This window comes from Argentina silus, assembly GCF_951799395.1.
Source record: "Argentina silus genome assembly, chromosome: 17".
Classification (NCBI taxonomy): Eukaryota; Metazoa; Chordata; class Actinopteri; order Argentiniformes; family Argentinidae; genus Argentina; species Argentina silus.
Genome location: NC_139671.1, coordinates 8,841,655 through 8,869,570, shown reverse-complemented (window position 1 = coordinate 8,869,570; position 27,916 = coordinate 8,841,655). Strand labels below are relative to the sequence as shown.

Below are 27,916 nucleotides of genomic sequence, written 5' to 3'. Positions count from 1 at the left end.
ATAACATTGTCCAAAACGTAGTGAAAGGAGGGGGCACTTCTTCCTCGTAAGGAACAGCGAAGCCCGTCTAGCTTGCGTTTTGGATAATGCTGCCATCTGCAGAGCTGGGTGTCAATGCAGTGATTAGACGAGGTGACAGCGTCATAATTTGCGCTCAGTTTGCGCTCGGGCGTTGAGATGGAGTATCTGTGCTGGAGGAGACTGTCATTTTGAGTTTTTAATCAATTTTAACTTTCTTTAATAAGATACGTTTTTAACCTCTCTAGGGCATTTAGACTTGATAAGAATGGAATTAAGACAAATAACCTATTTGATCAGGGAATAGGGCTATCACTTTATTTATTTTTTTGGGGAAAAATAAAGTGGCACTTAGGCCCAGTCTATGCTATTTGTGTTGACATTGTCGCTAACCATTGGCTAGAGCGGAATAAGAGGAATAGCCCTCCACCCAAATGATAGCTGATTTGGAGAGTATTTGCGCCTAGACGGTGCTGTAGCGCAACTGACAGCCAGTAGTGGCCAGCAGCAAACAGCAGCTACAGCGGTGGATGAGGATCAGACTCGGGGCGAATCGGGGACCCACAGTCAGAGGGGAAGGAGAGCATAGGACTCTCACAACGTTGGCTGAATCATGGCTACTGAAACAATATCCCCGGCATGTACTGGATCCAGTTTGCTGCAACCGATAAGCGAAATCATCAATCTCCCTTTGGACCAGGTAAATATTTATTATTACTAAATACGTATTTTCAGTTGTATTTCCAGCATTCCGTCGCATGTCCAAAAATCGCATCAAAAGACCAACAGTAGGGTATTGGTCTTTGATTTCACTATCAAACAACGGAGATTTTTATTGCAATTTTTTTTGTCGTAGGGATGAATTGCGATTGCACTGATTCTATCAAGGTTCCTGTTCATTCTAACACAATATTGCCAGAAACTGGCATGACGGAAATGATTGTATGAAATCATACGCCGCCTTTAAATGTCACATTAAAATGTCAGATTTAGACAATAATGAATCTTCGCGGACAGCCTTGATGGTACGTCGTTTATTTGAACAAAATGTACTGCAGCTTTGTGTTTTCAGGATACACAGACAGTGCAGTGTACGGCTTAGGCTACATTGATTCTAATATACCAAGCACATTTTATTTTACGTAGAATATGTTAAGCATTTTACTTCAACAGAAAAAGATGGTTTATAGGAAACCATGTAATCTGTATTTATCATAACATAGGCATACCTTCTAAAAATACTGGTATGCAGCTGTTTTTCGCATAGTGTGTTCTTAAGACCACACTAAGGTGTAACATAGCCTAAATGCATAGGATATTTTCAAGGCCTATTGCCAAACAAGGGACATGACAACACGAGACTAGACTAGACCATGATTTACAGACAGACTAGACTGGACCATGATTCTTTCTATTGGCTCCATCACACTTTATGTGAACACTGAGATTACAGAATTAAACCAAAGCAATTTGAGTTTACATGTGAAGCCCATGGATATCCTAAATCCTCACCCAATTATAGAGTTTTTAGTTTTGTAGTATTAGTTTTTACACCTCTCTCAAAGCCGATATTGAGTGCATGCTGATTTGTCATGTGGCTCATTCATATAGCTAATGCATAAAACTTGAACAACCTTGACTTAAGTGCTGTAATGAACTAGGTGAAGGATGGAGGCTCTCTCGCTAAGTAAGGTCACATCACATCTCTTGGATTGGAATCCTGCCCGTTATTGGCTAGCATCATCTGTTCCCTCTGATTGCCTCCTTGTCATAAATCAGGGAGAAGGGAAAATGTCCTTTTGGCCAGCTTGTCACTTCTAAAACCTGTCACTTAAGACCTAGGTGCTTATATTGCCTGCCCTCTTTGTTAACAATCAATGGACAACCATGATCCCTTTTCCTTTATTTCTAAATATCTTTAATACCATGATCAAAATAAATAAATAAAAAGATCAAGCCCATGGCTCATTTAGTGATGGAGCTGATGTGTCATTCAGATCATCATGCCTTTCCACTATTCATTCATTTCTAGTGTATGGGATATTATTCTCATGCCTACATGAGCAAACACAGGACTGTGTACCCTATTCATCAACCTCTAAACACATTAGTCACAGCTGAGTTGATAATTAAGTCAGACCCACTTGTCTGTGTTACTTAAAGATGACTGTTAATCCGTGGAGAGACAGAAGAATAGGAAACATGCTAGAAGTAGTTGCAGTTCTCCTGCTTTCTCTCTCTCTCCCTCTCTCTCTCTCTCTCTCTCTCTTCTGCATCCAGCCAAGACAAAGCTCCACTAAATGCCTCATTTACATCACCTGCAGTATTTATGAAGGGAACGTGAACACTACAGTTGCCTGAATGTCTCTTCCACTTGACACCCTGACACATGGAGAGATGTATGTATCAGGAGTGTTTGTTTGGTAACTTCACTCAGCGTGCTCCATAAATATTTCCATGAGGTGGTGTCTCTGTGGAACAGCTTTGCTTCTAGCATACTGTATTATCATTATTTCATGGAGTCTCCTCTGTCATTGATATTTAATTTTTCAGTTGTCTCTGATGGCAGAAGTTGTATGACTATTACTGTTATAATCTAATAAAGGGGCCATGTTCCAGGCAGGAAGTCTGTAATCTGAGCAGAGGCTCTCAGAGATCCTTTAACTCTGTTCTGTCTCCGATAGATACTGGGCTGTAGCTACAGATCTGTGGCTCAGTGCAGCACAACTGTAAGGAAGGATGCCGTAGACTTAGATCTGTTCACTGTGAACACCACCTCCCCATCATCCCTCTACATGGTGGCTATTGTTGTTTGTTGGCTTGTAAACGGGGTAGTGGGTTTGTCCACTGCTGTCTTGTGGACCTTGTAGAGAGAGATTATTAATCCCTTGCTCCCACGCTGCAGGTATGTCACATGTGCCTACTGTAGTTTCTTTGTTGTTGGGGCACGGGAACCTTACAGAATCATTTTCAATTCCCTTACTGAGCTTTCCCTCAACAACACCACCATGACTCACAACAGATGTCCTACATCATGCTCATATTTGGATATTTGTTATGTGTTACCATAACATGTGTCATATTCTATCAGATATTCTTGTTGTCTATAATACTAGTTGTTGTACCACTATCGCTACGCTGACATAGGATGACACAGTCCCATATTTCAGACACAATCTCTTTCACTCTCTCGCAATCTCTCTCACTCTTTGGATTTGAGCGTGAAAGTAATGTGATATTTGCCTGTGAAATTCCACAGCAATTTGAGAGGCAGTCAGAGTGGCAGTGGTGTGATCCATCTGACACAGTGAATACAGTGGCTTTGCCATGCTGTCTCTGTAGCCTGGCTCCTTATGGGGGGATTAACTACATGCTTAAGTGATGTTACTGTGGAAACTACCTGCCACGCTAGAAAGAAAAGGAAAGAACCAAAAAAGGAGCTAAGGGATTGTGTCTGTGGCCTAGAGGTGGTCTGAGATGGATTTAGTTCAGATGTCTGCTTGGCTGCTCCCCTCTATGCAGCCACACTGTCAAGTAAGCTGATTTAGTGTTCAGAATTTGTCCAGGGGAAAGGGTATCTGCAGCTCTAGTTATAACTCTTACTGTGCACTGCCACACACACACACACACACACACACACACACACACACACAATTACACACACACGCACACACACACGTCCCCAAGTGACCCCAGGGAATCCCCTCTCCCTGGGCAGATGAGCAGCTCAGAGGATGAGCAATGCTAATACTATGCTCATGGCACAGTGTGTTCTCACCCGACATTGTGATATATGCTAAGTATTCCCTTTTAGTCACTGAGACTACAACATACACACTGAGAGGACACACTGGTGATGATTCAGATCACACTAAACTATTGCTTCTATTGAAGTCACTGAGAGGAAATACAATACTGCTGGCATTCAGATCTGTGGTTTGATGGTTCTGCTGTTTCCATGGAGGCGTCTTCTCAATGGGGGAGCACAATTTGCACCTCTGTCTATGGGTAAAGGCAGGGTTGGAGACTTTCATATGCAGAGCAGGTGACGCCTGCTGAGTGTGAAATGTATCACAAACCCTGTTAACTATTGCAATGAATGTTTTAGCAAGTAGAGGTGCTCAAGCTTTTGTATTAGCTGTAATGGTTTGTGTGGTGTAATTGTTTAGATTTGTTTTGTTTGAAGCCATACATGGCAGTGTTCCCCACCAAGAGTTGGGCCTGTGTGCTGCTCAACACCTGGGGTGCTCTGTGACTGTGACAGAAGGATTGTGCGCAGGGAGTAGAGTAAGTTTTTCTGGCACAGTGACTGACCTTTTACATAAGGGATGTAACCAACCAACCAAAAATAAAACATGTAGCCTAGCTAATAATGCTGACTGTTCACTCTACTCTAGTTAAAAACAGATGTGAATAAATAGGGTATTTGTATGAGTTTCTGAATACCTCAGCTTGCTAATTTGTTCCTTATGTTCAGTTGAGGTTACGTGGCTATGGGACTGGGTGTTCCTCTGCAGTGCTAGAGGCAGATGGATATGGCTGGGTGTCTCCCAGGGGTCTGTTAGGACCAGGATGTAGGCCCCTGATAGGACTGGATGTAGGACTGCTGACGAGCTTCTCTAGGGAGACCTGTGTCTCAGGTCGCTGGCCTAATGAATCCTGGGACCATGCTCCTCTGGGCTATGACTGAATGAGCTGATCCCAGGTGTGTGTGTGTGTGTGTGTGTGTGTGTGTGTGTGTGTGTGTGTGTGTGTGTGTGTGTGTGTGTGTGTGTGTGTGTGTGTGTGTGTGTGTGTGTGTGTGTGTGTGTGTGTGTGTGTGTGTGTGGGGGTGTGCGCGCGCGCGTGTGTGTGTGTGCGCGCGCCCATGCGTAAATTATTTGAGTACTAGGTAAATTATTTGTGCTAGATTCATGATTTTATAATTCATATATATTCATGTGTATATACATATATATATATATATATATATATATATATATATTTTACTTCTTGACCATAAAAGAGAGTATCATTCAGGTGCTGATTCAGTGTTTGGCTACCATTTTATGCTCTGTAAATATTTAGTTTGGACATACAGTAGGTTATAAGCTTAATGGGGATCTTCTATTTACACTGGAATCATCTTCCTTTTTTGCTAAAATGAAAATAAAACCATAATATATGGTAGAGCAGCAGGCATCTGCTATGGGAAGTCTTTTATGTGGAGAAGCTAATTAATTTAACAAACCTCTTGGGGTTGAGAATCTCTATGATGTAGAAAGTGTTTTAGAGACAGCCATTGACCCTATTACTCAGCATTTTCACTCACACAGGAGGAAAATAGATCTTACAGGCAGTCTACCCCCCCCCCCCCCCCCCCGACTCGGCTAAGAGGTTCTTGTTTCTACTACTAGAACAGATACTGTAGAGAGAGTGGATGGAAATCATTTTCATTTACGGTATAGCTGTGGATCATTGAAAGTAGTTCCAAATCTGGCATTTCCGCATATGGAATGTGCATGTCAGGGGTCTTAGACAAACCTCACTTGATATTCAGAATAATTTAAGGAGTAATAGTTTTTTTACAAAGCAATTCTATTTATAGTTTTCAAGCATTTTACAGTACTTTCAGCCAGTAAGCTCTGTGTGAGACAGGGCTGTGTTCTCTCTGTGTTGTACTGTACATGGGACATGGGTCTGTCTCGGCACTGATTGCTCTTGGCTGCTGACTGCTATTGTACCCTCCAAAAACACTTCCTTCCTTCTGTGTTAGCAATATCTTCCTGGAGGAGGGCCAGAGATCATTCTGGAACATGATGGGGGGAATTTCCACAGTTCCTGTATTTGAATAATTCTAATGTCTGTTTGTTTATAGGGTTGGCTGGAGATGTACTGTACAGTATGTGTTTGTGATTCATCTAGTAGAGAGCTGAAATACAATCCATTTACGCCTCACTGGATTGTGACTGCTAGCCTTGAATACTGCAGGGTCAATGTACTGGTCCCCTATGATGAGATTAAGGCCCTGTTGCCGATTGAGTCTTACCCGAGACCGGCGTAACCATTAAGATTGTTAAAGAAAGTACTGTTGCTCACGGCAGATAGATTGATGGTATTGATATCCTCCGAGGCCATGTTGGTGGCCAGGCTGGTGGGGTTATGAAGAGGATGTTGTCCTTCAGTGAATGATTCATTCACTGTGTCACCCAGATCCTGTCACCCTACGACCCCCCACCCAGGCTACCAGTAAAGCCTTTGATTTGGAGCTTGATAGATTAGTATTAATCATTAGTATTGCTCTTCTGTCATACTGCATGCACTTCAATTGAATATCATTACTCTGCGTAAGTCATCAGAACCTGTAGGCCCACAGATGCCTCTGTCTCTTACGGCCATTTCCGTTCAAACCAAGGCCTCATTGGCTGCCTAAATATGCCAGGTCTCATCTCTCACCAGAGAGAGGCTACTGTAGAATAGTTCATGAATTCTTGGCATATCAGTTCTGATAAAACCGCAATAGCTTAGCATGCTATTACTCTAGGTATGTGTATGACTGTCTTTAGCCTTGGAATGGTTTATGATGAGTGTACATCGAGCTGCGTAATAGTGGCCTCTTACTCTTGAGATGAATAATTGAGTGTCTAATGTATTGCGCTGAGAGAGCACTTAGTGTTCATAGGAGATTTAATCATCGGAGTGCAACTTTTTGCTGCTGTGTAATGGTGCTGGCATGGCAAGGGCAGATGTTTGACTGGGCGAGGAGATTAATGGGTTAACAGCAGGCTTGGACCGTCCTGGTACTGGTACCTGGTACAGGTGACGACTGTTCAACATGCGTTCCTCTGAGGTGGACTGAGGTTTTTCTGGCAGGGTCTCTGGAGCGGGACCTGGGATATGGAGTCATTGAAAACGGCGGAACTGCAAGAAGTGCAATCAGCCACTGAAGTAAAACGGTGACCTTTTGTGTTTGGGTGCAGAGTGGTGGAGACTAGAGAGGATTGTGTGTTTGTGCGTGTGCATGTGTTTGTTGCCAGCTGGGTTGTATGCGTGCACTTAGTACATTTGTGTTTGTATGTCTCTGTGTTGCCAGCTGGGTTGTGTGTGTGCACGTGTGTACGTGTGTGCGTCTGTACGTGTCTGTGGTGCCAGCTGGGTTGCAGTCCTCTGGTTTGCTGCTGTTTGAGCTGAGTCAGTCTAAAGCCTATGATCTCACACACGCGCTCTCTGGATAGGGCGCTATTGTTAATGAGGGAATTAGAGACAGAGAGAGACGCTGTTGTCAGTTAGACTTATTTGCCAACAAATAACCCTAATGCCTTTTTTGATTTGATGTGGGCTTTTGAGCCTGACGTTGTTGCCTTTTGACGTATTCTGTGTTTTCCCCTCTGGCAGGGAGACATTGATTTCTAGTCCTCATACGCTATTGATGTCTCCAGCCTTAAATTATGCATAAAGTGTGTTTATACATTTGATCTATGAAGAGAGATTGTTTGAATAATTGTTGTTTGCCCCTAAAAGTGTTTTCATATCTGATATGTTTATGTTTTTGATTGGGGGAGATGACTTTGCACTCTACACTCAAGCCATCTTCACATTTAAAGTGATTTGTTTGCTTGGGAACAAGTGTAGTTCTAGGTCACAAACACAAAGATATGTCATTTTTATTTGGACTGTGTCACAAGATCAAGCTCAATCCTCATAAATGTGGCTCTTGGATGAAAGGACTGAATTGTGTAGCCTATATAATCAGTTAGTGGTAGCATATTGCAATCACAGTGATGTGACAGATGATTGTAAAAATATGGCCGCCGTTCAGCACCCCAACCTCCTCTTTACTTTGAGAAGGCTGCATGTCTCCTAGCAACAAGCTTTTAAAGGATTCCTTCTATCATAGGGGCCAATGAGCCTGAGGAGATCATTGAGGAGAATGTGTGTGTCCTCTCTACCCTCCCTTTAATTTGAGGTTGCACTTAATCTCACCGTCCTGTGACTGTGTGCAAATTAAAGACTACTGCTACCACTACTTTCTAAATGGCAACGTCATACTGTAGTCAGGACCGTTCTAGAGGATTTTAAAAAAATATTTGTATGATTCTACTGTATCTGTGTGAGAGGAAGTGATAGTGTGGGGGAGGTGAGGAGGAAGCCAGGGAGGAGGGTGGTGATGTATTGGTCTCCCCATTCTGTCATCCTCTCTGGGCGCTGCCTCATCTTTGCCTTGTGCAGTACTTTTCCACACAATGTCTGACATATTGTGTAATCCTTTTGTTTTGCCATTTATTGGTGATAAAGGCCTAAAACTCCTTACCTCGCTAAATGTATTTTATGTCATGCTGAGGTGGTATTATTTTGAAAGAAATGTGATGATGCCGCCTTACCTGTACTTTGTGTATATATACCATTAGAAGTTGGTTTCTGATTTGATAGTAGTTGTTCACATCAGCCAATTGTACAATTGGAAATTGAATTGAATTCCTAACTGTCAATAGTGTACAATCGATTTTCCTATCCACACGGAATGACCTTATCGTTATCTGAAGGGGTTCTTGTTAGCATCTAGGAGAGATATTTCTGTCCAGCACCCCTCTCTCTCTCCAGAAGGCTGCCCCTGGTCTCTCTCCAGAAGGCTGCCCCTGGTCTCTCTCCAGAGAAGGCTGCCCCTGGTCTCTCTCCAGAAGGCTGCCCCTGGTCTCTCTCCAGAGAAGGCTGCCCCTGGTCTCTCAGAAAATCTGATTTATCTGCCCACCTTCTCTCACACACGTAGTGTATCCCCATCTTTGTCTCAACTCAGCGCTGTAGGCCTGCGTCTGAACCCAATGCGTCTGAACCCAATGCGTCTGAACCTGAACCCGAGTTCAACTTGGCGCTGCAGAAGGACCATCTCTGGTTCCTTCTATTTCCATGACTCATTCATACAGTTGGAATACTGTCGCCTAGGCTGAGAGCGTAATGGATGAAACAGCAAAGAGCATGAACTCAAGTAGAAAACGTGGGGCTTGGGTGTCTGGACAGGGCGTACAGGAGAGGAGGGAGTGAGTACTATGATGTATTAATGAGAGGTGGATGAATTCAGGGCAGGGTTCTTAAGTAGGTCTGCTCATCCCTCATAACTTTCAGTCACACTCTCCTTTCACTGCTCATCTTAAAAGACATCAATCTCCCAGTGTTGGCAACTTATGAAGGAAACTTTGGTGCGCTTTTTAGACAAGAGTATTGTTTTGATTGACAGAAAGCATCCTATATTGGAAACTGAGACCCCAATTCAATCAATGGCTCCTCGAGGGAAACAACACCGCAGATCCACTGAATCAAAGGTGTTTAACGGTGTTAAGACTAGATATTGATGCAAAAACACATTCTGGATAATCCCGCAGTACGATTTTCCGTTATCTGCAATTGATTGAATTGGGGGCTTTATATCCCTGTTCTGTGTACTTGGGCCATGCTGTTGCCTCCCTCATTGGAAGGGGTTCGACTTCACATACACATATAGCCTCAACCCACATTTTGAATCATCTCCCTTCGGTGGACCGTTCTCATGCAAAGGCGCTCACAGGATCGTTGATTGATGTCCTCATACTGGGGCCCAGATAAAGAACAGAGGAATGAACAAAGACTGAAAGGCAATCAGCCTGGTCAAACAATACTGCTGTCAGCTGTCCTCAGAACAGCCGGGCCAATATTTAGGGCTGCCTGAGCCTTGCAGAGGCTTCCAGGGATCGACCCAACTGTCAGGCAGCCAGGACAAGCCAGACTGCAGGCCCGGGGATACCGGGCCAAGGCTGTACCACAGAGTCTCAAAGGAACCATGACGTCTAGAGGCTCCAGCCACTTGGTATTCAGGTTAAGTGATCAGGGCCTAACAAATTGATCACTTTAATTAAAATGTTGTGTTTCATCACAAAATGATGGCAGTGACGCAGTCTGAGCTAACTGCTTCCATGCGGAAAATTGTTTGCATTTCATTGGCACGTTGTGGTCAAGGCAAATGTATGCAATGAATAATAATCTCATTTCTCTCGTTATCTTATTATATGTATCTTTATGTGGACGTTTACTCTCTCAGCAGGCCACAATGTTCATTAATGTCCTTTTCTCTCTCTCTCTCTCTCTCTATACAGTTTTGAGATTATGTCACTTGCTTCATATTTGCTTATGCAATAGACTGTGCATTATCACCAACAAGGTCATCTTTTCTTGGTTCTCTGCATTAATTTTCCCGTTTAGCAGTGACCACAGTTGAACCTCTGCTGGGATGGGGGAAGTGTCCTCATCAAACACAGAGCGAGAATGGCTGTGAATTCCATCTGAAATGCTGATTAATATGAATCAGTTGGTCCTTAATACCTGTCACTTTTAATGAAAATGGTTCCTTTTGATTGTCTTTTCTTTGATGTGGACAAAATACTCTTAAGTCTATTCAGTGCATCAGAGATTGTGTTTGAGGAGAGCTCTGTCTGTTCAGCATTCAAGGACTGACTGGGAGAGCAGAGTCTATGCTAATGTGTGGAACGTTTGGATTTGTGTGCACTGTGCAGGATTAGTGGTGTTTATTTGCAAGGTGTGTGTGTGTGTGTGTGTGTGTGTGTGTGTGTGTGTGTGTGTGTGTGTGTGTGTGTGTGTGTGTGTGTGTGTGTGGCGGCAGCAGCAGCAGCGGGTGGGAGGGTGGTGCATGCAAGGCCTGGCAGAGGGAATATGGCTCCATAGAGAGAGTTTGCTTGGCATCGTTGTGTGGCTGTATAAAAACAAATCTAGTAGACCTGGAACTGCAGACACTGTACACTATCTATGCTCATACAGCATGCAGGCTATACTATGTTTACTTATAGTAAATAGTATAGTATTATGAATAGCCAATCACAGGCTTTTTAATGTGGAAAATCTACACAGTACAGGATGCTATTGTCCCTGGCCTCTTACTGTAGCTTTTGCATTGTCATTGTGTATGGCTGCTTTGTACTAAACTCAAGCTGTCCAAACAGTGCGGAGGAGATAAGGCTTTGAAGGCTCTCTCCCTGCTGCCAGGGACCATAGCAGGGGTCCAGAACCCAGCCGCCATTTGATATCACCCAGCCAGCAACAGGAGAGGATGAAATACGACTGGGAATGTTCATTACTTCATATTTACTCGCTGCCTTGCCAAACGCTGACTTCACTTGTTGTTTAATAAGTCAAAGATGGCAGACAGATTAGAGAAGGAATGCAACTATTGCTCACCTATAACATCAGGCAATTATGGAAGACTAGAAACCAAACAAATGTTAAATACTCGTCCCAAATGTATGTATGTGTGTGTGTGTGTGTGTGTTTTGCTTAATCCCTGGTTAACCTGTACTGTACGACTACTGTGGAGTTCCTTAAGCTCAGAATGGGCCTGTTATTTAAGTGTGCCGCTCTGTTTTAGTGCACAGCTTGCCAGCAGATGGCTGGTTACATAAAACGCCTGGAGAGTCAACTGACTTGGCCTATTGAACATGGCAGCTTCTTCCCCTGCCTATCTTCTGACCCCATTAGTTTGTCTCTGTGTATGCGACACATCTTCCCGTAATGGATGAAGGAGAGGCGAACGACGGAGCACGTCATAACATCTTCTAACACCATTGATGTTTAAAGTGCGGAGCCCATGCTTACCAGTACCCAGGTGCATGTGAACGATTTCTATGTTTTCACGCTAGCTTGATAGAATGCGTGGTCTTCAGGGTAAAGTGCACTTGGCTGTCGTGGTTAAGGCCCTGGCCATGTTGGAGTATGGATGGTTGTCATTCTGAGGTGGAACCATGCATGTGTGAGTGCTTACGTAATGCTCCCCTGGCTCTGGTGTTTAAACAGAGAGCTGTCTATGGCCATTGCTGAATGCCAGAGCGGTGTTGGGTTACATACTATATGTAGAGATGTGAGGAGAGACATGGTTTACCGTATGTGACATGTTTCCTGTGATATAATACTGTGGTAAAGGCTATTTAGGGCCTTACACAGCCTTCCCTGATAGGAGAGAGAGACACTAACCACAGCATCATCTCAGTCATAGATCTGGTAAATATCAGTGAGATGACTATTTTGACTAGCGGAGGAATGATGTTATTTTGCTATGTTATTTTGCTATTATACAATGTATTCTTATCATGTTTGCAATGTTTTCCAAGGCAATTCTGGAGTCTTATTCTGGAGCAAATTGAAAATGCACTAACTCTGACAAATGCACGGTGCGTTCTGGAGATTGCTTCTGTGTAGTGGTTGCAACATCTGCCCCCCAGGCATGCACTCTCTCAGTATCTCAGATAGTGTTCCATAGGAAGATAAGGGTTTTCTGAGGATGATGATGACGATGATGATGACAATAAAGCATGGCATGGCATGGCATGTTTGTCTGAGGGAATATGATCTGGCCTATTTCCTTCAGTAGCATAGATGGTGTGTGTTAAGTTGGGCTACAGTAGTGGTCTCAGTGTAAGGCTGGGGCTCGGGGGAGTTGTAATGAGAGACTAGGAGATGTAAATGGAGAGACTAGGAGATGTAAATGGAGACTAATCTTCCGCTTGTCTGATTGTCGGTGTTTGTCCTCGCTGCGATGGAGTGTGGTGATACATTGCGTGCAAAGGAGAAAATCTCATCACAGCAGACACTCAAACTGAATACCAAAATGGATGTGTGTGTGTGTCTGTGAGTGTGTGTGTGTGAGTGAGTGAGTGAGAGACCTGGGGCTGCCGAGGAGGAAGGAAGGGGACCTCCTGTAAAACCACAAATGCTTCAGTAGTGACTACAACCTGCTTTTTCTATCTCATATATTTAGCCTATATACTATATGGTTTTAAACGGACAATCAGACATCTTGAATGAGGATGACCCCCCCCTAAACCTATCAGCAAGTCTCCAGTCATCTGCAGTTTAAGGACATATCTACGCAAGTAACCATTCCTTCTTTTTTTTTAGGATGGCCATGTAAAGCAAGAGATCAAAGGAAGACTTTGAGGTCAGCCATATTGTTTGACGGGCTTCGTAATGTGACTTTTTAAGTGTGTTCTGTGGTCTGTCATGGATTATGCATGGGGCGTGTGACACTCTCCCTGTAGAATCGGAAAGAAAAGGAGGTTGAGCTTAGCATCCCTCACAGACTCTTTCGCTGGAAGTAATCTGTCTAATGGACGCGAGCCTGTGAAAGTGCCACTCTCTATGATAGTTATAAATAGTTGTTTTGGTCTCATTTGAGTTGTCAGTCTGCCAGATGCAGCCTCTCTACACCCGGTGGTTGCTTGGCGCCAGCCAACCACGTACGTGTTTACATAGCCTCAGTCATTAAATGATGCAAACACAGAAGCTCAACTGAACGGAAGCTTGTTGGAGCATGAATCAGCACAGGAGCCTTTGAATTGTTTAATGTTCTGCTTCAATGATTTGGGTCTTTTTTGGCCTATTTGTGTCAGTTCCATTGGTGTCTTATTGGTTGTAAATTGCATTCTTGATGACAAGTGTTTTAAATGCGCACATTTGTGCCAATAGGGGAATTAATAGCACTTGAGTAACTTCTAATTTCACAGTGACACAGTCTCCTCTATGTCCTCCTGACCAAATGGGTTGTACTGTATGTGAGTGAAACCCTTTTACAGGACCTGTTGCTTGCTGGAAGGATACTTTGGGGTCATGGAGGTGAAGAGAGTTAGAGCTGTAGCTCGTGTCATGCAGAATGTCAGAACCTGTTGTTGAATACCACGTGACCACTTTCCCCCTCTCTGAACAGGAGCGTAACAGAGAAATCACAGTGATTGCATATAAATGACAGTCTTTGTGGGAGCTGACATGGTCCAGATCTTGTTACTGTATGCTGACTGCTGATGCACATCTCACCCTGGTTTGAAAGGCAACAGAGAGCTGGAAGGCAGATCACAGAGAACTAGAAGACAGGGCAGAAGAGAGAGAAATAGAGGGAGACAAAGAGAGAATGAGGCACAGTGAGAAAGAAAAATCGAGAGAAACACAGACAGCGACAATTAGCCATAAACCCCCCCCCCCCCCCAAAAAAAAAAAAAAAAAAAACTGTCTGGAAGACTGAGGGCACGTTTATTTTGTTTGACAAATGCCCTGATCTGTGATGCCATACAGAGCCTCTTGCTTGCAAAACACTCCAGTCCCACACCGTCACGGTCGGCCAAACACCATTAACGTAATATGAAAATGATACTCTCATCAGTCCCTGTGGCACAGGTTGGCTCTTACAACGATGACAGATGAGAGGGGGTGAAATGACTCTTCCTCATTTTAGCGTCGGAGTTATTAAGTACGTGTTGGTGAGAAAAAAGGTGACAGATCATTTGAACCTGGGAAGCTATTAGTCAAACCGTGAGTCTACCGTGGTATTTGTTTTAGGCTATTGCTGTAGGATCCTGAGTGACATCCTTTAGTGACATCTCATATTTGCTTTAGCTCTGTGGCTACTGGCTGGCTACGGTGTTTTGCGATGGCCTACATCTCGTTTCTCAACATGATAAAGTTGAGGTGGATGCCATGGACTCTCCTCTGCGGTGCTAGGCAGCAGATCAAATCAGCCAAGCCCGGGGGTGTTGCATCGCGCTGCCAAGAATCTCCCATAATGCCTAGCTTAGGCCGTTTCCAAAAAGAGCACTTTGACAGATGTATTCGATGTCCTTAAACGAGGGCCAGCCTCTTTGTATGGTGTTCATTAGGGCCCATGGTAGGCGGACAGGCGTCAGGATATTTGGTTTCAGTGCGGAGTGATGCAGAGGGCGGGCATTCTGACCTCACGCTGGACTGTCTCCCAGTGGGGTGATGGCCTCTTTTCACATCCCTGGTCATCATTATTCGACTCACACAGGCCCAGAGTTTGTTTGTGTCTGTGTCTGTGTCTGTGTCTGTGTGTGTGTGTGTCTGTGTGTGTGTGTGTCTGTGTGTGTGTCTGTGTGTGTGTGTGTCTGTGTGTGTGTGTCTGTGTGTGTGTGTGTGTGTGTGTGTGTGTGTGTGTCTGTGTGTGTGTGTCTGTGTGTGTGTGTGTGTGTGTGTGTCTGTGTGTGTGTGTGTGTGTGTGTGTGTGCGTGTGTGTGTGCGTGTGTGTGTGTCTGTGTGTGTGTGTGTCTGTGTGTCTGTGTGTGTGTGTGTGTGTGTGTGTGTGTGTGTGTGTGTGTGTGTGTGTGTGTGTGTGTGTGTGTGTGTGTGTGTGTGTGTGTGTGTGTGTGTGTGTGTGAAAAAGACCTCTGCTCTGTCCGTGCTCCCACTGTGCATTACCGTGACTCCACTGGGCTTTTGATTAGCCTTAGCGTTTTGGCATATGTTAAAGGACTGCTGGTTTATCTGGGTCATGGGGCCTTCTGGGTGGCAGAGCACTGCCAGGCCCCTGTTTTGCGTCACATGTCACCCAGCTTCCTGTCATCTACATCCTCTGTTATCACGGTGGTGGCGTGATCTCTAGCTGCCGTGAAACTCAGGGCACAATGTTCTATTGAACAAGACGATGAAGGTGTTATTTATAGAGCTCCAGCCTTTGTCCCTCTCTAGTCTCTACCGCCATTTATCTGTCAGAAGTTTGGGGATGGGAATGTAAAAGGAGCTGCTTATCGTTGTTCAGACATCTTTGTGAATCTATTACTTTCACAGTTACACCACATCTTATCGAGCCAGACTCTGTTAACATTGGATTTCAGATTTTTATCTCAGAAGGCCTTTAAAGGAATGCCAAAGTCTCTGCTCCAGATCACAATGTGTTTTTTTTTTTTTTTTCTGATGCAGGAGGTCTAATGCTCTAACACTCGCTTGGCTGGGCTAGTGCTGTGCATTTACAACTACATGCTGTTTTTGTAAACTTATTATGCTACTGTGGTACTGAATAGAACAGAATAATACAACAGAATAATAATAATGTCTCTCTCTTTTTTTTTTTCTCTCTCTCTCTCTCTCTTTTTGTTTTCTCTCTCTCTCTCTCTCTTTTTTTCCCCTCCCTCCCTCCCTCCCTCCCCCCAGGTCAACTTTGTGGTATGCCAGCTGTTTGCCCTCCTCACAGCCTTCTGGTTCCGTCTCTATCTCCACCCCAGTAAGACCAGTCCGTTCGTCAGGCATGTGGTGGCCACGTTACTGGGCTTCTACTTTGCCATGTTCTGCTTCGGCTGGTAAGTCTCACAGCCAGATCTCAGATTCCACGCTCTACGCTGGGACAGGCCAACCGGTCGATAACAGAGACACCGATACCCCCCATTTAAAATCATGTTGTGTCCGTCATAAACAAGCCGGTGTCATTTCTGTTTCAGAGATTGTTTAGGGCCATTTGAGATTTGTTGTGTGACACATGATGAGGGAGGTTGTACCACAGCTACAACCAGGAAGTGTGTTGTTGTGTTGTGTTGTCTTTGTGCTGACCTCTGTACAAAGGGATAATGTTCTTTCTGCCTCGCTGGCATTGGATTGAATAGCACTGATGATGGACATGACAGATTCTGTTTAAACGAGCCCAGGTACACTCTACACATGTCCTCTGTCTCTGTTTCAATATTTGTACGCCACCTCATTTCAACTAGAATTGTATAACTGTCTCTGTATGTCCATCTCATAGCATTAGACGAACCAGTCTGGCTCCAAGTACAATTGTGGTGAAATTGATAGTCACCAAAGCAGGGAAGGCACTACAGTAACCCTCCCCTAACCTGATTCATGGGTGTCCAGGGAGCACATGCCAATATGCCTAAGCCAATAGATGGATCATCAGGCCAAAATGCCGGACTCCTCACCAGCTCTGTCAGGGTTGAATCAATGTTTATCAGCGCTAAAAAGATTTTGCTCATTAACAGATCTGCTTTAATAAGACAAACAGGTCGATGGAGTAAGCTGATTGAAATGAGGACTGCCAGGACATTTAGTTGCCACTGTAACTTTGGATCTAATTAGAGAAGGCATATTTACAGAGTGGTCTGCAGTGGTATTACTATCTGGGGTGCGTATTTACTGTGGCTTTGCTCTGGCCTAGTAAATGTGTTTGTGTGTGTTTTTCTGTGTGTCTGTGTGTGTTTCTGTGTGTGTGTGTGTCTGTCTGTCTGTGTGTGTGTGTGTAATCTGTGATAGTGTGTTAAATGAGTAATGTGGGGCTGATGCCAGGGACAAAGGGTCCTCTTTGGGCAGACTGTGAAGCACTGCTGAGTGCACACACACACACACACACACACACACACACACACACACACACACACACACACACACACACACACACACACAACCATGAGCTGGCTCTTTACCAGGGAGGATAGACCAAGTGATGCAGGGATAGAAGGGAGGATACACAGGCTCTCTGTTGCAGGGTAATCGTTAAGGGTTTGCAGTGGATTAACGTATCTGTGATTGATTATCCTCACCTTTCTCTCTTCTCTGTATTCCAGGTATGCTCTCCACTTCCTGGTCCAGAGTGGGCTCACCTATGGCATTATGATCCTGACTGGAGTGGAGCACATGCACAAGTAAGTCGAGCAACAGCACCTCTGGCTGCTTCTCTGCCTTGTGTACTGTGACTGCAAATAAGTGTGTGTGTCTGTGTTGCTGTGTGTGTGTGAGGGTGTGAGGGTGTGTGTGTGTGGTTGGTTGAGGGTGTGAGTGTATTATGGAGTGTATTCCAAAGAGGCTTGTCCGAGTGATGTGTGCAGAGTACACTGGCTGCAGATGTCATGCTGGACTGACTCCAGGCAGCGCCTGCTGTGGGGAACCAATAACATTAAAAATCCCCAGGAGAGGACATAAATCAGCAGAGGGAAAAAAGGAGCTCCAACATCCAGCGTGCCTCCATTAGTCTCCTGATGGCTGCTGGGTCAGTGAGAAGCCGAGGTGTGAGATGATCATATCCTGCCTCCTGTCTCCAACCGCAATTCCACCTCTCACTGTTTCCCATCAACCCCCTTTCACAGAAATCACTCTCCCCAGACCCGAGCTTCAGCCTGCTTTCTTTTTCATATTTATATTCCTCCGCAATCGCCGAGGTCACAGGAACAAATTGCCTCCCCCCTTTCTAGGAAGGTAATAAAGTAATTGGAGCACTAAAAGTGTGATTAATCATAAGTTCTCTAAAGAAGAATGGCTGTTGGCGTGGCCCTGCCCATAGTTTGTCATTATCTGTGTAGAGCTGTGGTGCACTGACCCCAGGCAGCCTATGGCAGGGCCTGGAATACTAAACGGAGCCATTTTGGCTACAGGCTCCAGCATCAGTGGAGTGATAAGATCCGCTGCGTCTGTCTGAAAGGGAGCAAGGCTCCAGTGTTGCCGCCTGATGAGGGATGGAAAGCTGACCCTGAAATAATGATGATGAGGAAAAGGGCTCATTCCGTCCGGTTGCCAGCCAGCTGGTGGCCATTTTCCCTCCCACCCTCATGATCACCCTAATGACATCTTCCAATTATTTTTGGCCTCCTGTTCTTGGCTGTTGGTTTTGCTGGCTGCACCAACCTCAGGGCAGCAGTTTTGTTCAGACAAGTCAACAGGAGGGCCTTCAGGCTCAGCCCTGGTCGTATCCTCTGTTAACCCCCCCAGCGGGGGTCACCTCTGTGTGGGGTTGACTAACAACTTGAGGCTGAGGCTCTGTCGGCAGGCCGAGCGGAGGTGTATTGGACTACTAATAGAGTACTTTGATGTTGGATTGATACGACAGTAGGGAACGAAGGCCGGGAATCGTGGCGACACCGCATACCGCTTTTCTTTCTCTCTTTCATTCCTCCTCTTCAGTTGTGTAGGTAAGATTGCCTGACTCACCACTCTCTTTTGGCCCCCTGCCAAAAAACTAAGGGACTACAACAATCTTATTTCCCCTCCCTTTGTTCCCCTTTGAAATTAAATTGATCTCTAAACTAAAGCACATACGCCTCTAACGTCGAGCCACAATTTGTTTTCTTTTACTTGACTCTTCCTTTGATTTATCTTTGAGGGGGTACAGCAGGTGAGCGTGCAGCTGTATTCTAATATATGCCATTTAGCTGACGCTTTTATCCAAAGCCACTTACATTGCAGTGAGTGCATACATTTCAGTATATATGGATGGTCCCAGCAGGAATCAAACCCACAACCTAAGCGTTGTTAGCGCCATGCTCTACCAACTGAGCCACAGAGGACCCTTCAGGTGGCGTTCACAAGGCTCTCGCGGCGTTGCTGAAAGAGTGGCGTGCTCTAAATGCTCCCCACCCCCTCTCCTCCCATCCTCTTGTCCTCCTCCAGTCTCTCCTGACCCTCGTGGTCCGCGGGGAGTTTAGCCGCATGCGTCACAGAGTGTGTGAAGAAACGCAGTGTGCACTCTGTGACACCCCTCGCCAAATATGGGTACACACACACACACACACACACACACACACACACACACATTCCTCTCCCTTCATCCTATTGGGATGTGCGTGTTCTGCATGTGTACACTCTGTGCTGTGGAGGCAAGCTGGGTTATAATTGGCTCCTCTCTGATAGAGGCTGTCTGGGAGTGGCAGAGCCACAGTCTCCACTGTGAGTTCAGAGTCCTGTCAGAGAGGGGGAGGGAGAGAGAGGGGGAGGGAGAGAGAGGGGGAGAGATGCAAAGAGAGAGAGAGAGAGAGAGAGAGAAAAAGAGACATGCAAAGGACTTGCCAGCCCGTGAACATAGACATAGCCCCCGCTCTGCTCTATAGTGAGACAGCAGGTGTGTACAGGCTGAGACAAAAGACGCCCTACGTCCTGCTGTGATGATGCCACCTCTCAATTGCTCCGTCTCCATGGAGACCGGCCTCCCCCTCTCTGTGTTTTAGCATTTAAGAATGAATATGCCAATCAAGTCCAACAACCACATTACTTAACCGCATTATCCGGCTAAGCGCCAATTGTATTACCTGGGGAGTAAGATGAGTTTTCTGAGTGTGTTTCTGACTCTCTTTAGTGTGTAGTGCAGTGGCTGATGTGTGTTGTATTCCTGAATATAAGCCTATTGTGTAGACTCTGTAGTTCCACTGTTGGGGCATCATTCACGTTTATGGTCATGGGTGTACAGCATCAGCATAACGTCGTTCTACTTGTGCTCCTGCGATCATCATGAAAACAACCGCAGCTAAATATCTTCACAGCTTTCCCCCCAGTGAGGCAATGTATTAGAAAGAGTAAAGACGAGCAGATACATCTTTCATTCTGCACACTGCGGTGTATTTGGGTGCTGGAATCAACGTGGCGTTGTTTGCGTCTTTTTCCCCTCAGATACTGTCTGGTGGTGGCCCTCGGGTACCTCAGCTTCTGCCAGATCACACGGGTCTACGTGTTTGACTACGGCATGTACTCGGCCGACTTCACAGGGTAAGGCTTTGTGATCTTTTAGGTCTTTGTGTTCGGATCAAGGCTTGGGGTTTGGTGATACACTGCTCTCCTCAAAGTTACATCGCATTTGATGTACTACTGTACACATGAATGTATTGCACAATTTTGTAGCTTGTGTTTTTTCCTCTAGAGGAAGTCAGCTGCTCATTTCTTCCCGGTCTCTTTCCCTCTCTCAGGCCCATGATGGTCATAACACAGAAGATCACCAGCCTGGCGTTTGAAATCCACGATGGTAAGGAGCTTTTTCTCTGAGCAAAAACCCACGAAAAAACCCATATTTCAGGATTAGAGTCAAATACTGTACATAAGCATGTCTTTTCCTCTGATGTCAGATCAAAAGAGGAGACTTGCAAGCATAACTTCATGGGATATTTCTGAAATTCCTCACTTCACTGACAATTCACAATGTCATTGCTGAAATGTATTACGTCTGAGCTACTTACTGAATTTCGAGAGAGTCAAACAGTCCGATTGCAAAATTGCTTTCTAACAATGTTTCTGAATACACTGTTTCTATTGTATTCTGATAAAGGATTCCCAGACACGTAGGTCGACTGTAAATACTTCACTATCAAGGACTCTTGCATTAACAGAGGCTGTTGAACCACAAAAATTTAATTTTTATAGTAATAGTTTCTCACAGGGTTAGCATCTGTCTTTCTTTCTCTCTCTCTCTCTCATACATACACACATACACACCCATACAAACACACACACACTCATTGTGAAAAAGTATATCTTGTATTTTAGAGCCCTTTTCAATATGGAGAGTGCAGGTGCACACCGAGAGTCAACTGCGAAAAGGCCACTGAAACTAATTAAAGAAATGGAAGATGGATGATGAGGGGGCTGAGTTAAGACTGGCCGACTTGCTCTCGATGAAGGATGACCCGTGTCATATGTGGCTCCAAGCTGCAGGTCTTCATCTGACTGTGTGCCTCTCTCTCTCTCTCTCTCTCTCTCTCTCTCTCTCTCTCTCTCTCTCTGTCTCTGTCTCTCTCTCTGTCTCTCTCTGTCTCTCTCTCTCTCTCTCTCTCTCTCTCTCTCTCTCTCTCTCTCTCTCTCTCTCTCTCTCTCTCTCTGTCTCTGTCTCTCTCTCTCTCTCTGTCTCTCTCTCTCTCTCTCTCTCTCATCCTCACATGTAAGACTGGCACATTAGCCTAGAACTAGTAATGGTGGCTGGCGGTTATTTAAGGTCTCTTGTTGCATGAAATGACATCATGTGTTTGGAGATCAACTTGTTCTCTGTGTATGATCGTCTGATCTTCACCGTCAGGAGATGAGAGTGAGCTTAAACACTCTGGTATGTGTCCTGTCTGCTCTTTCATCGCAGAAAGCACAAAGGGAAGATTATCTGTGTCTGAATACACACCCCCTGAGTAGTTTGCCAATACTGACCCTCTGGTGTACAGTGGTGGTATTTTGTGACCAACATTTAGTAATGTTGGTCAGTAGTATTTTCTACAAAAATGATCTACTTCCTCAATTTGCACTTCCATTGCTTAGTCTTTCATAGGCTGTGTGTCTCTCAAACATAACCAATGTGGAGCTCCCTATTCACAGTTGGTTAGGTGGGCTGAGTTACACTGTTGTTAGTTATGGAGCCCGTTTAGGGTGATAGTGTCGCCCAGTGTTGGTATTGGCACCCCTTTTCCACCAGGCATTAACTGTAATACGAGCTGATTAGCTGGCTAATCTTGTTATCAGCATAATGGCTGCAATAAACAACATTGTTCGGCCCGCTTCCTCTGGTCGTTTCGACCCGGCGTGCGACATGACAAACCACTACAGCGGAAGTGGGGTCAGCAAACAACAGGCTGCAAAACTTTCTGGAAGTCAATTTAGCGTCCTTTAATTAGCCCATACATCAGCAGGGACCTGCAGAGTGCACTGGGCCTAATGGAATCATTACCAACACAGGAGGACTCCCCACACCAGTGCATCTCCCTCAGGCTAAATGTATGGGCAGGGGATGGTGGCCTCGTCAGCCGTGAATACTGTAATGAAATGGTGTTTTCATTGAGACGTCTGTGTAAAAACTCATGGTAAGGCCTCCTCTGGGTGTAGCTGTGGACATAAGACTACCAGGCTACTTAGTCAAGGGGAGAGAGACGGCATGCCACAGACTGGCCTCGAATGAGCATGAGACTGTTACAGCTGCTTGATCAGTCCACATGGACACCCCTTTACCTTTCAGTTGGATAATGTCAACATCTTTAAATGAATAAACTTGACTATGATCTAGATCAAGTACGTCATCCGTTATTCTCTTGCTCTCCTCCCCAACAGGAATGGCACGCAAAGAGGAACAGCTGACTCCAGGTCAGAAATATTTGGCTATAAGGTATGTTTTCAAAGGCATGTTGTTGTTCTCTTTTTCTCCCCAGAAAATAACAGCTTCCTGCGTGTTTCTGTGAGGAGGCTCTGATTGGCCTGATTGATAGCTCTCTTAGATGTCTGCTTGGTTGCTTTCCTAGAAAGTCTTCTTGTCAGCGAGGCTCCCTATCTTAGTTACACTACTACTGAAGCCATCACAGTCCAGCTGATGCAGTCATTGATATGGATACAGTAGCCACAGTATAGTAAGGCCTCTTCACAGTTCATCAGTTTCTGTTTAGCATTGGCTAGCCAGTGTGTTGCAAAGGTTTGCAGGGGTCCAACTGACAGAATTGAAGGAAAGAACAGCTGGCATGTTACATTTCTTTGGGATAATATACACATCAGTACAAGCAAGAAGTAAACAACCTGATTGTATTGTAATCACATTTTCACTAAAGAAGAGGGTATTTCGTTGAAGCCTTTAGGGACATTACACAATGAGATAAATCAAGGAAATAAATTGCAGAACTGAAAGTTGAAAGAATGACTACAAACACAATAACACATTTAGGGAATGACGTGAAGTTATGAAATCTGCAGTCAGATAGAACAGCTTTGTGAAATAATAACCCAAGGGATTGAGAATCAGTTACAACACACATGAGTATTTTGACAAGCCTTTCTGGCAAATTCCACTTTTCCTCAGAAAATTAAAAGTGGGTTTCATTACAGCCAAGGAACAATTATTGGTCACACATTTAATCCCTCAAGCTGCCACAGAAAAGGGCAATACTATTATCCCAGGCATGAAATACTATTCCTGTGGCAGAACATTACGTTTTATATTTGTCTTAATGAGTTATGGACATGTTCATATCAAAATACTCAAAGTAGCCTAGTCTTCTGTCTATTCTCCTATGCGGTATGTATTCTGATGACTGTGTTGTGATGATCTGCCTTGTCTACCTCTCTCTCCCCCGGCAGGAGAATGCCCAGTCTGTTGGAGTATTTCAGCTACAATTGTAACTTCATGGGCATCCTAGCAGGCCCCACATGTTCCTACAACGACTACATCGGCTTCATCGAGGGCACGCCCTGCCGCCATAGGGCCCAGGAGACCAATGGGAAGGCCAACGGGAGGCACAAACAGGCTGACCCCTCTCCAAACGTAAGCCTCCCTCTTACACTGCTCAGTTTTGAACTATTCATAGTACATTTGAGACAAGCGGCTGGCTGAATCAACTAAGGCCTCTGGTATATTGCTCTCCATATACTCCATGCACATTAAATATTTAGAATGTCTCACCATGATGTGGTATTGGCTTTAGCTTTTTTGGCAAGGGCTGTTTATAATGAGTTTTGGGACTGTACACTTCGTTCAGTAAATCTCTGGCAGAAGGATGGTAATGTTTTGAAGGATAAGGAGCTTCAGTCGCTGGATGCCTTAATTATTCACAACCATGTTTTCCAGTAGCACAGAGGGCCTTAGTGGATTATTTGTATTCAGCGCATTAAACCAAATGCAAAAAACAACAACTATGAAGTATGTGTCTGAAACATACCAATAAATTACATTTTTGGAAAGTGACCAAATGGGCAGTATTCACTACCTTTTCAATGCCTGTCTGTCATTTCCTCAAACAAGAACGCCATTGTATTGTTGACGCATAGTAGCAAATGCACAGTAAATGCTGTTGTATGGCAAATGCACAGTGGTCCCAGGCTGCCTCCTCCTCACTATTCATTATTCAGAGAAGGAACACTGAAATGGCTGTCCTTTGTCTTCATCATAAAGCTCTCAATTACACATAGCAGATGTGTCTTTACTGAAGCACAACTTTATAACTAACTCTGAGGGGGATGCAGGATTGAGTGGGTGTCACGATATATCTTTCAAGTCACTTAAAACTAAAGTGAACAATAGGCAATAGATTAACATATGATAAATGACTATCCAAGTAACATAATAATACACATGTACTGTATGTATGTAATGTAGCTCTCTTAAGAGATGGCTGACAATCTTTTTCTGCAGACGGATGTTGTTCGCAAGCTCGCCACCTGCTTCTTCTCTCTTATGGTGTTCCTGTCCGTCTGTAAAGTGTTCCCCGTGGAACGGAACATCGACGATGACTTCATCGCTACCACACCCTTCTATGCTCAGGTGGTCTATCTCTACCTGTCCATGCTGACCACCCGGCCCAAGTACTACTTTGTATGGACTCTGGGTGGGTGTTCTTGAACTCTCTCTCTTCCATACATGTTTTACTCTCTGATTGCCCCTTCATCAAATTCTCAGCTGCATTTTTCGAAGCATGATGGTGAGGCCCCAGCCCCATCTGAGGTTTGTCCTCCCTGAATGCATTCCGTTTTAACGAGCTCGTTTTGTTTGTGAGCCTCACCTGGAGCCAACATCCTTGTCTACTAAATTATGTTGTCTAACAAATGCATTTTCTCCGATATCCAAAAGATGGCCTTGTTATTGTCAGGGTCTGCAGTCCACACTGAATTAATCATTGGGTTCTTGCAGCAAAGCCGTGCGTCATAGAGTCAGTGATGATAAGGAACAGGTAGAGGTGTGAATCAGCTCTTCTCCTCACACACAGCAGACCACGGCCGGCCCCATTGTCTTGTTCCACACTGCCTTCTGCAGGAGCGGAGAGAGAGAAAAAAAACACTTCTCAATGGAGTCATATAGCTGATTTATGCTCCGGTATTGTCCTTCACGAAGATGATCAGCTGTTTGTATAATAAACTGGGGTTAACGATGTTGTTATTCATCTAATTAATCATGAATTTCATTAATGTCAGTGATTTATAGTGTCATCGTTAATGAAGGTGGTACTACGAGGATGCGCTGTGCTGTATAGTGATGATATGAGTGCACATTTGATGATATTTCTTTTATCTGTTTTGATACCAACCAGCTGATGCAATCAACAACGCAGCAGGGTTCGGGTTCAATGGGTACAACGGTGACGGCTCGCCACGCTGGGATCTCATCTCCAATTTGAGGATAACAAACATAGAGGTGGGCCGTGAGACCATGACGTCACCCTCCAGCATGTTCCTCATCATTTTGTAATATGCGCTGTATTGACTTCCTCTCATTTGATTTCAGTTTGCCACGAGCTTTAAGATGTTTCTAGACAACTGGAATATACAGACAGCGCATTGGCTCAAAAGGTAAAGAGACTAAGAAACCGGTGTTAGCCTTTTAATTTTAATTTAATTATCAATACTAGCTTGCACCCGTTTTTCACTTACTGTTGAAATACATAGTAATTACAGTACAGGCTTCATGCTTATTTAATGCAAGGCATGCCCTAAATAATCTGTGGATACGCCTTAAAAACTGAGAACATGTCTGTCTGCACTGTGTAAACCTGTGCCATCTAGTGGCTTCAGACAGCACTAGCATCATAAAGCACCAACATTCTCCTAGCTTCAGACTGTCCATATAGCATGAGGTTGTTACAGGTCTTGTGTGGTTGATTATGGGAGGTTATTGTGAGGTTATGTCTGATGCGTTGGTCCTGTGTGCAGGGTATGTTATGAGCGCTGTCCCTACAACCCCACGGCAGCCACCTTTATCCTGTCAGCCATGTGGCATGGGGCCTACCCTGGATACTACCTCACCTTCCTCACTGGCATCGTAGTCACACTGGCCGCACGGGCGGTGAGTGCAGCCTCGCTATCTCTTTCTCTTTCTCTTTCTCTTTCTCTCCCTCCCAAACACACACACACACACACACACACACACACACACACACACACATACAAACACACATACAAACAAACAAACAAACACACTTACACACACTCATAGATATGCACTGCCACCACTAAACTAAATGACTTTGTAACTTTTGCGATCAAGCCATCGCTATTATCATAGTTGAGAGCCCTTTCCCATTAAAAATGAAACAAAGCATCTGCAGTATGTTCATCCTGATGTACATTATTTCTGCACCATCAGCGTTAGGGGGATCTGTCATAGTTCCAGCTCCGCCGTGGAGACGCTGCTCTGGAACTGAGATTGAAGGCCTAGCCTGAATAAAGCCTATTTATTAGAGACCGGTATAGCTGCCTGCCTGCCTGCTTGCCTGTCCACACACTCCTGCACAGATAACAGCCAGACAGACAGATGGAGACAGAGCAAGACTGAGGCTAATGGACCATCACCTGAGCCACTTTGAAACTCACTGAGGCGGACCCGCCGCTGATGGATGAGCTGCAAGAAAGTCCAATTGAAAACATATTACTTGACTCTTAACTATGGGGACTGTGAACTCGGAGAGAGCTAGGGGGAGTGGAGATTTAGAGGTGCAGTGTGACGTTTCGTTGTCCCTCTTCTCTCTGTACTGTGGTTCTTTTACTGACCCCCCCCCCCCCCCCCCCTCCCATCCCCTTCCTGGTTCCTCTCAGATGAGACACAATGTAAGGCCATACTTCCTGGGATCGCCATCACACAAGCTGGTGTATGACGTCATCACGTGGGCAGGCACCCAGATCGCCATTTGCTACACAGTGGTGCCTTTCGTGCTCCTCTCTGTTGGACCCTCTATGAAGTTCTACAGGTGAGTGGGGAAAAATGACCTGGAAAAAAACAAAAAAAAAAGGTGAAAGATTTGTGGAATTGTGTTCTTAAACTGTTGAGGATCATCAACCCTGTGCAACCCATTACGACAGTACTATTGGCTTTTTTTGTCCTCTCTGAATGAATGTCCCCCCCCCCCTCTCTCTGCTCATTCTCCAGGTCCTGGTACTTCAGTGTGCACATCGGTTGTGTGCTGTTGGCCGTAGCTCTGCCAGTCAAGCCCAGGCACCTGCGCATGAAGGAGCAGCAGAAGAGCCTGCATCAGGCCCCCATCCTCCACCACCTGGACTCCACAGACAGCAACTGCAACCAGAAGAGCAAGGCCACATGAGCCCCACCAGCCTGCGCGCGCACACACACACACACATACATACACACATATACACACACACACACACACACACACACACACACACACACACACACACACACACACACACACAGAGACTGGCGCAGAGCAGGGAGACTGTCCAACACTGTATTACATCCACTTTATAAAAGAGACGGCGGACAGAGGAGAAGATTCAACAAACAAACAAATATGCCGCCTGTCTGTGTTCAGCAGTGGGATTCCCATCCAGTCACATGACGCTGTCTGAGACTGAGCAGCACCATGGAACGAAGAAGAGTTTGAGATTGACCTTCTGTGTTATCATGACTTGTGGCTGGGCTGGGGTTGGGGGTGGGGGGGGGAGTTAGGTG

The 27,916-nt window shown here is 45.0% G+C and overlaps 1 protein-coding gene across 1 annotated transcript; it reads left to right on the top strand.

The window, feature by feature from the left end:
- Positions 1-593: 593 nt before the first annotated feature.
- On the top strand, positions 594-27,916 carry mboat2b (membrane bound O-acyltransferase domain containing 2b). Its single transcript, XM_083689303.1, has 13 exons — positions 594-718; positions 15,967-16,112; positions 17,370-17,447; positions 20,179-20,274; positions 20,472-20,527; positions 22,585-22,639; positions 23,599-23,782; positions 24,650-24,842; positions 25,542-25,645; positions 25,736-25,800; positions 26,161-26,293; positions 27,043-27,194; positions 27,374-27,916. Exons 1-13 carry the CDS (start codon positions 632-634, stop codon positions 27,543-27,545), a joined length of 1,521 nt encoding a protein of 506 aa, XP_083545429.1. The 5' UTR covers positions 594-631; the 3' UTR covers positions 27,546-27,916.

Excerpts from the sequence above, each read along its gene's own strand:
- mboat2b (XM_083689303.1), top strand. The coding sequence starts at position 632 with ATGGCTACTGAAACAATATCCCCGGCATGTACTGGATCCAGTTTGCTG. Across the intron at positions 17,448-20,178 it reads GGAGTGGAGCACATGCACAA|ATACTGTCTGGTGGTGGCCC; the intron begins GTAAGTCGAGCA and ends TTTTCCCCTCAG. Across the intron at positions 25,646-25,735 it reads TGAGGATAACAAACATAGAG|TTTGCCACGAGCTTTAAGAT; the intron begins GTGGGCCGTGAG and ends ATTTGATTTCAG.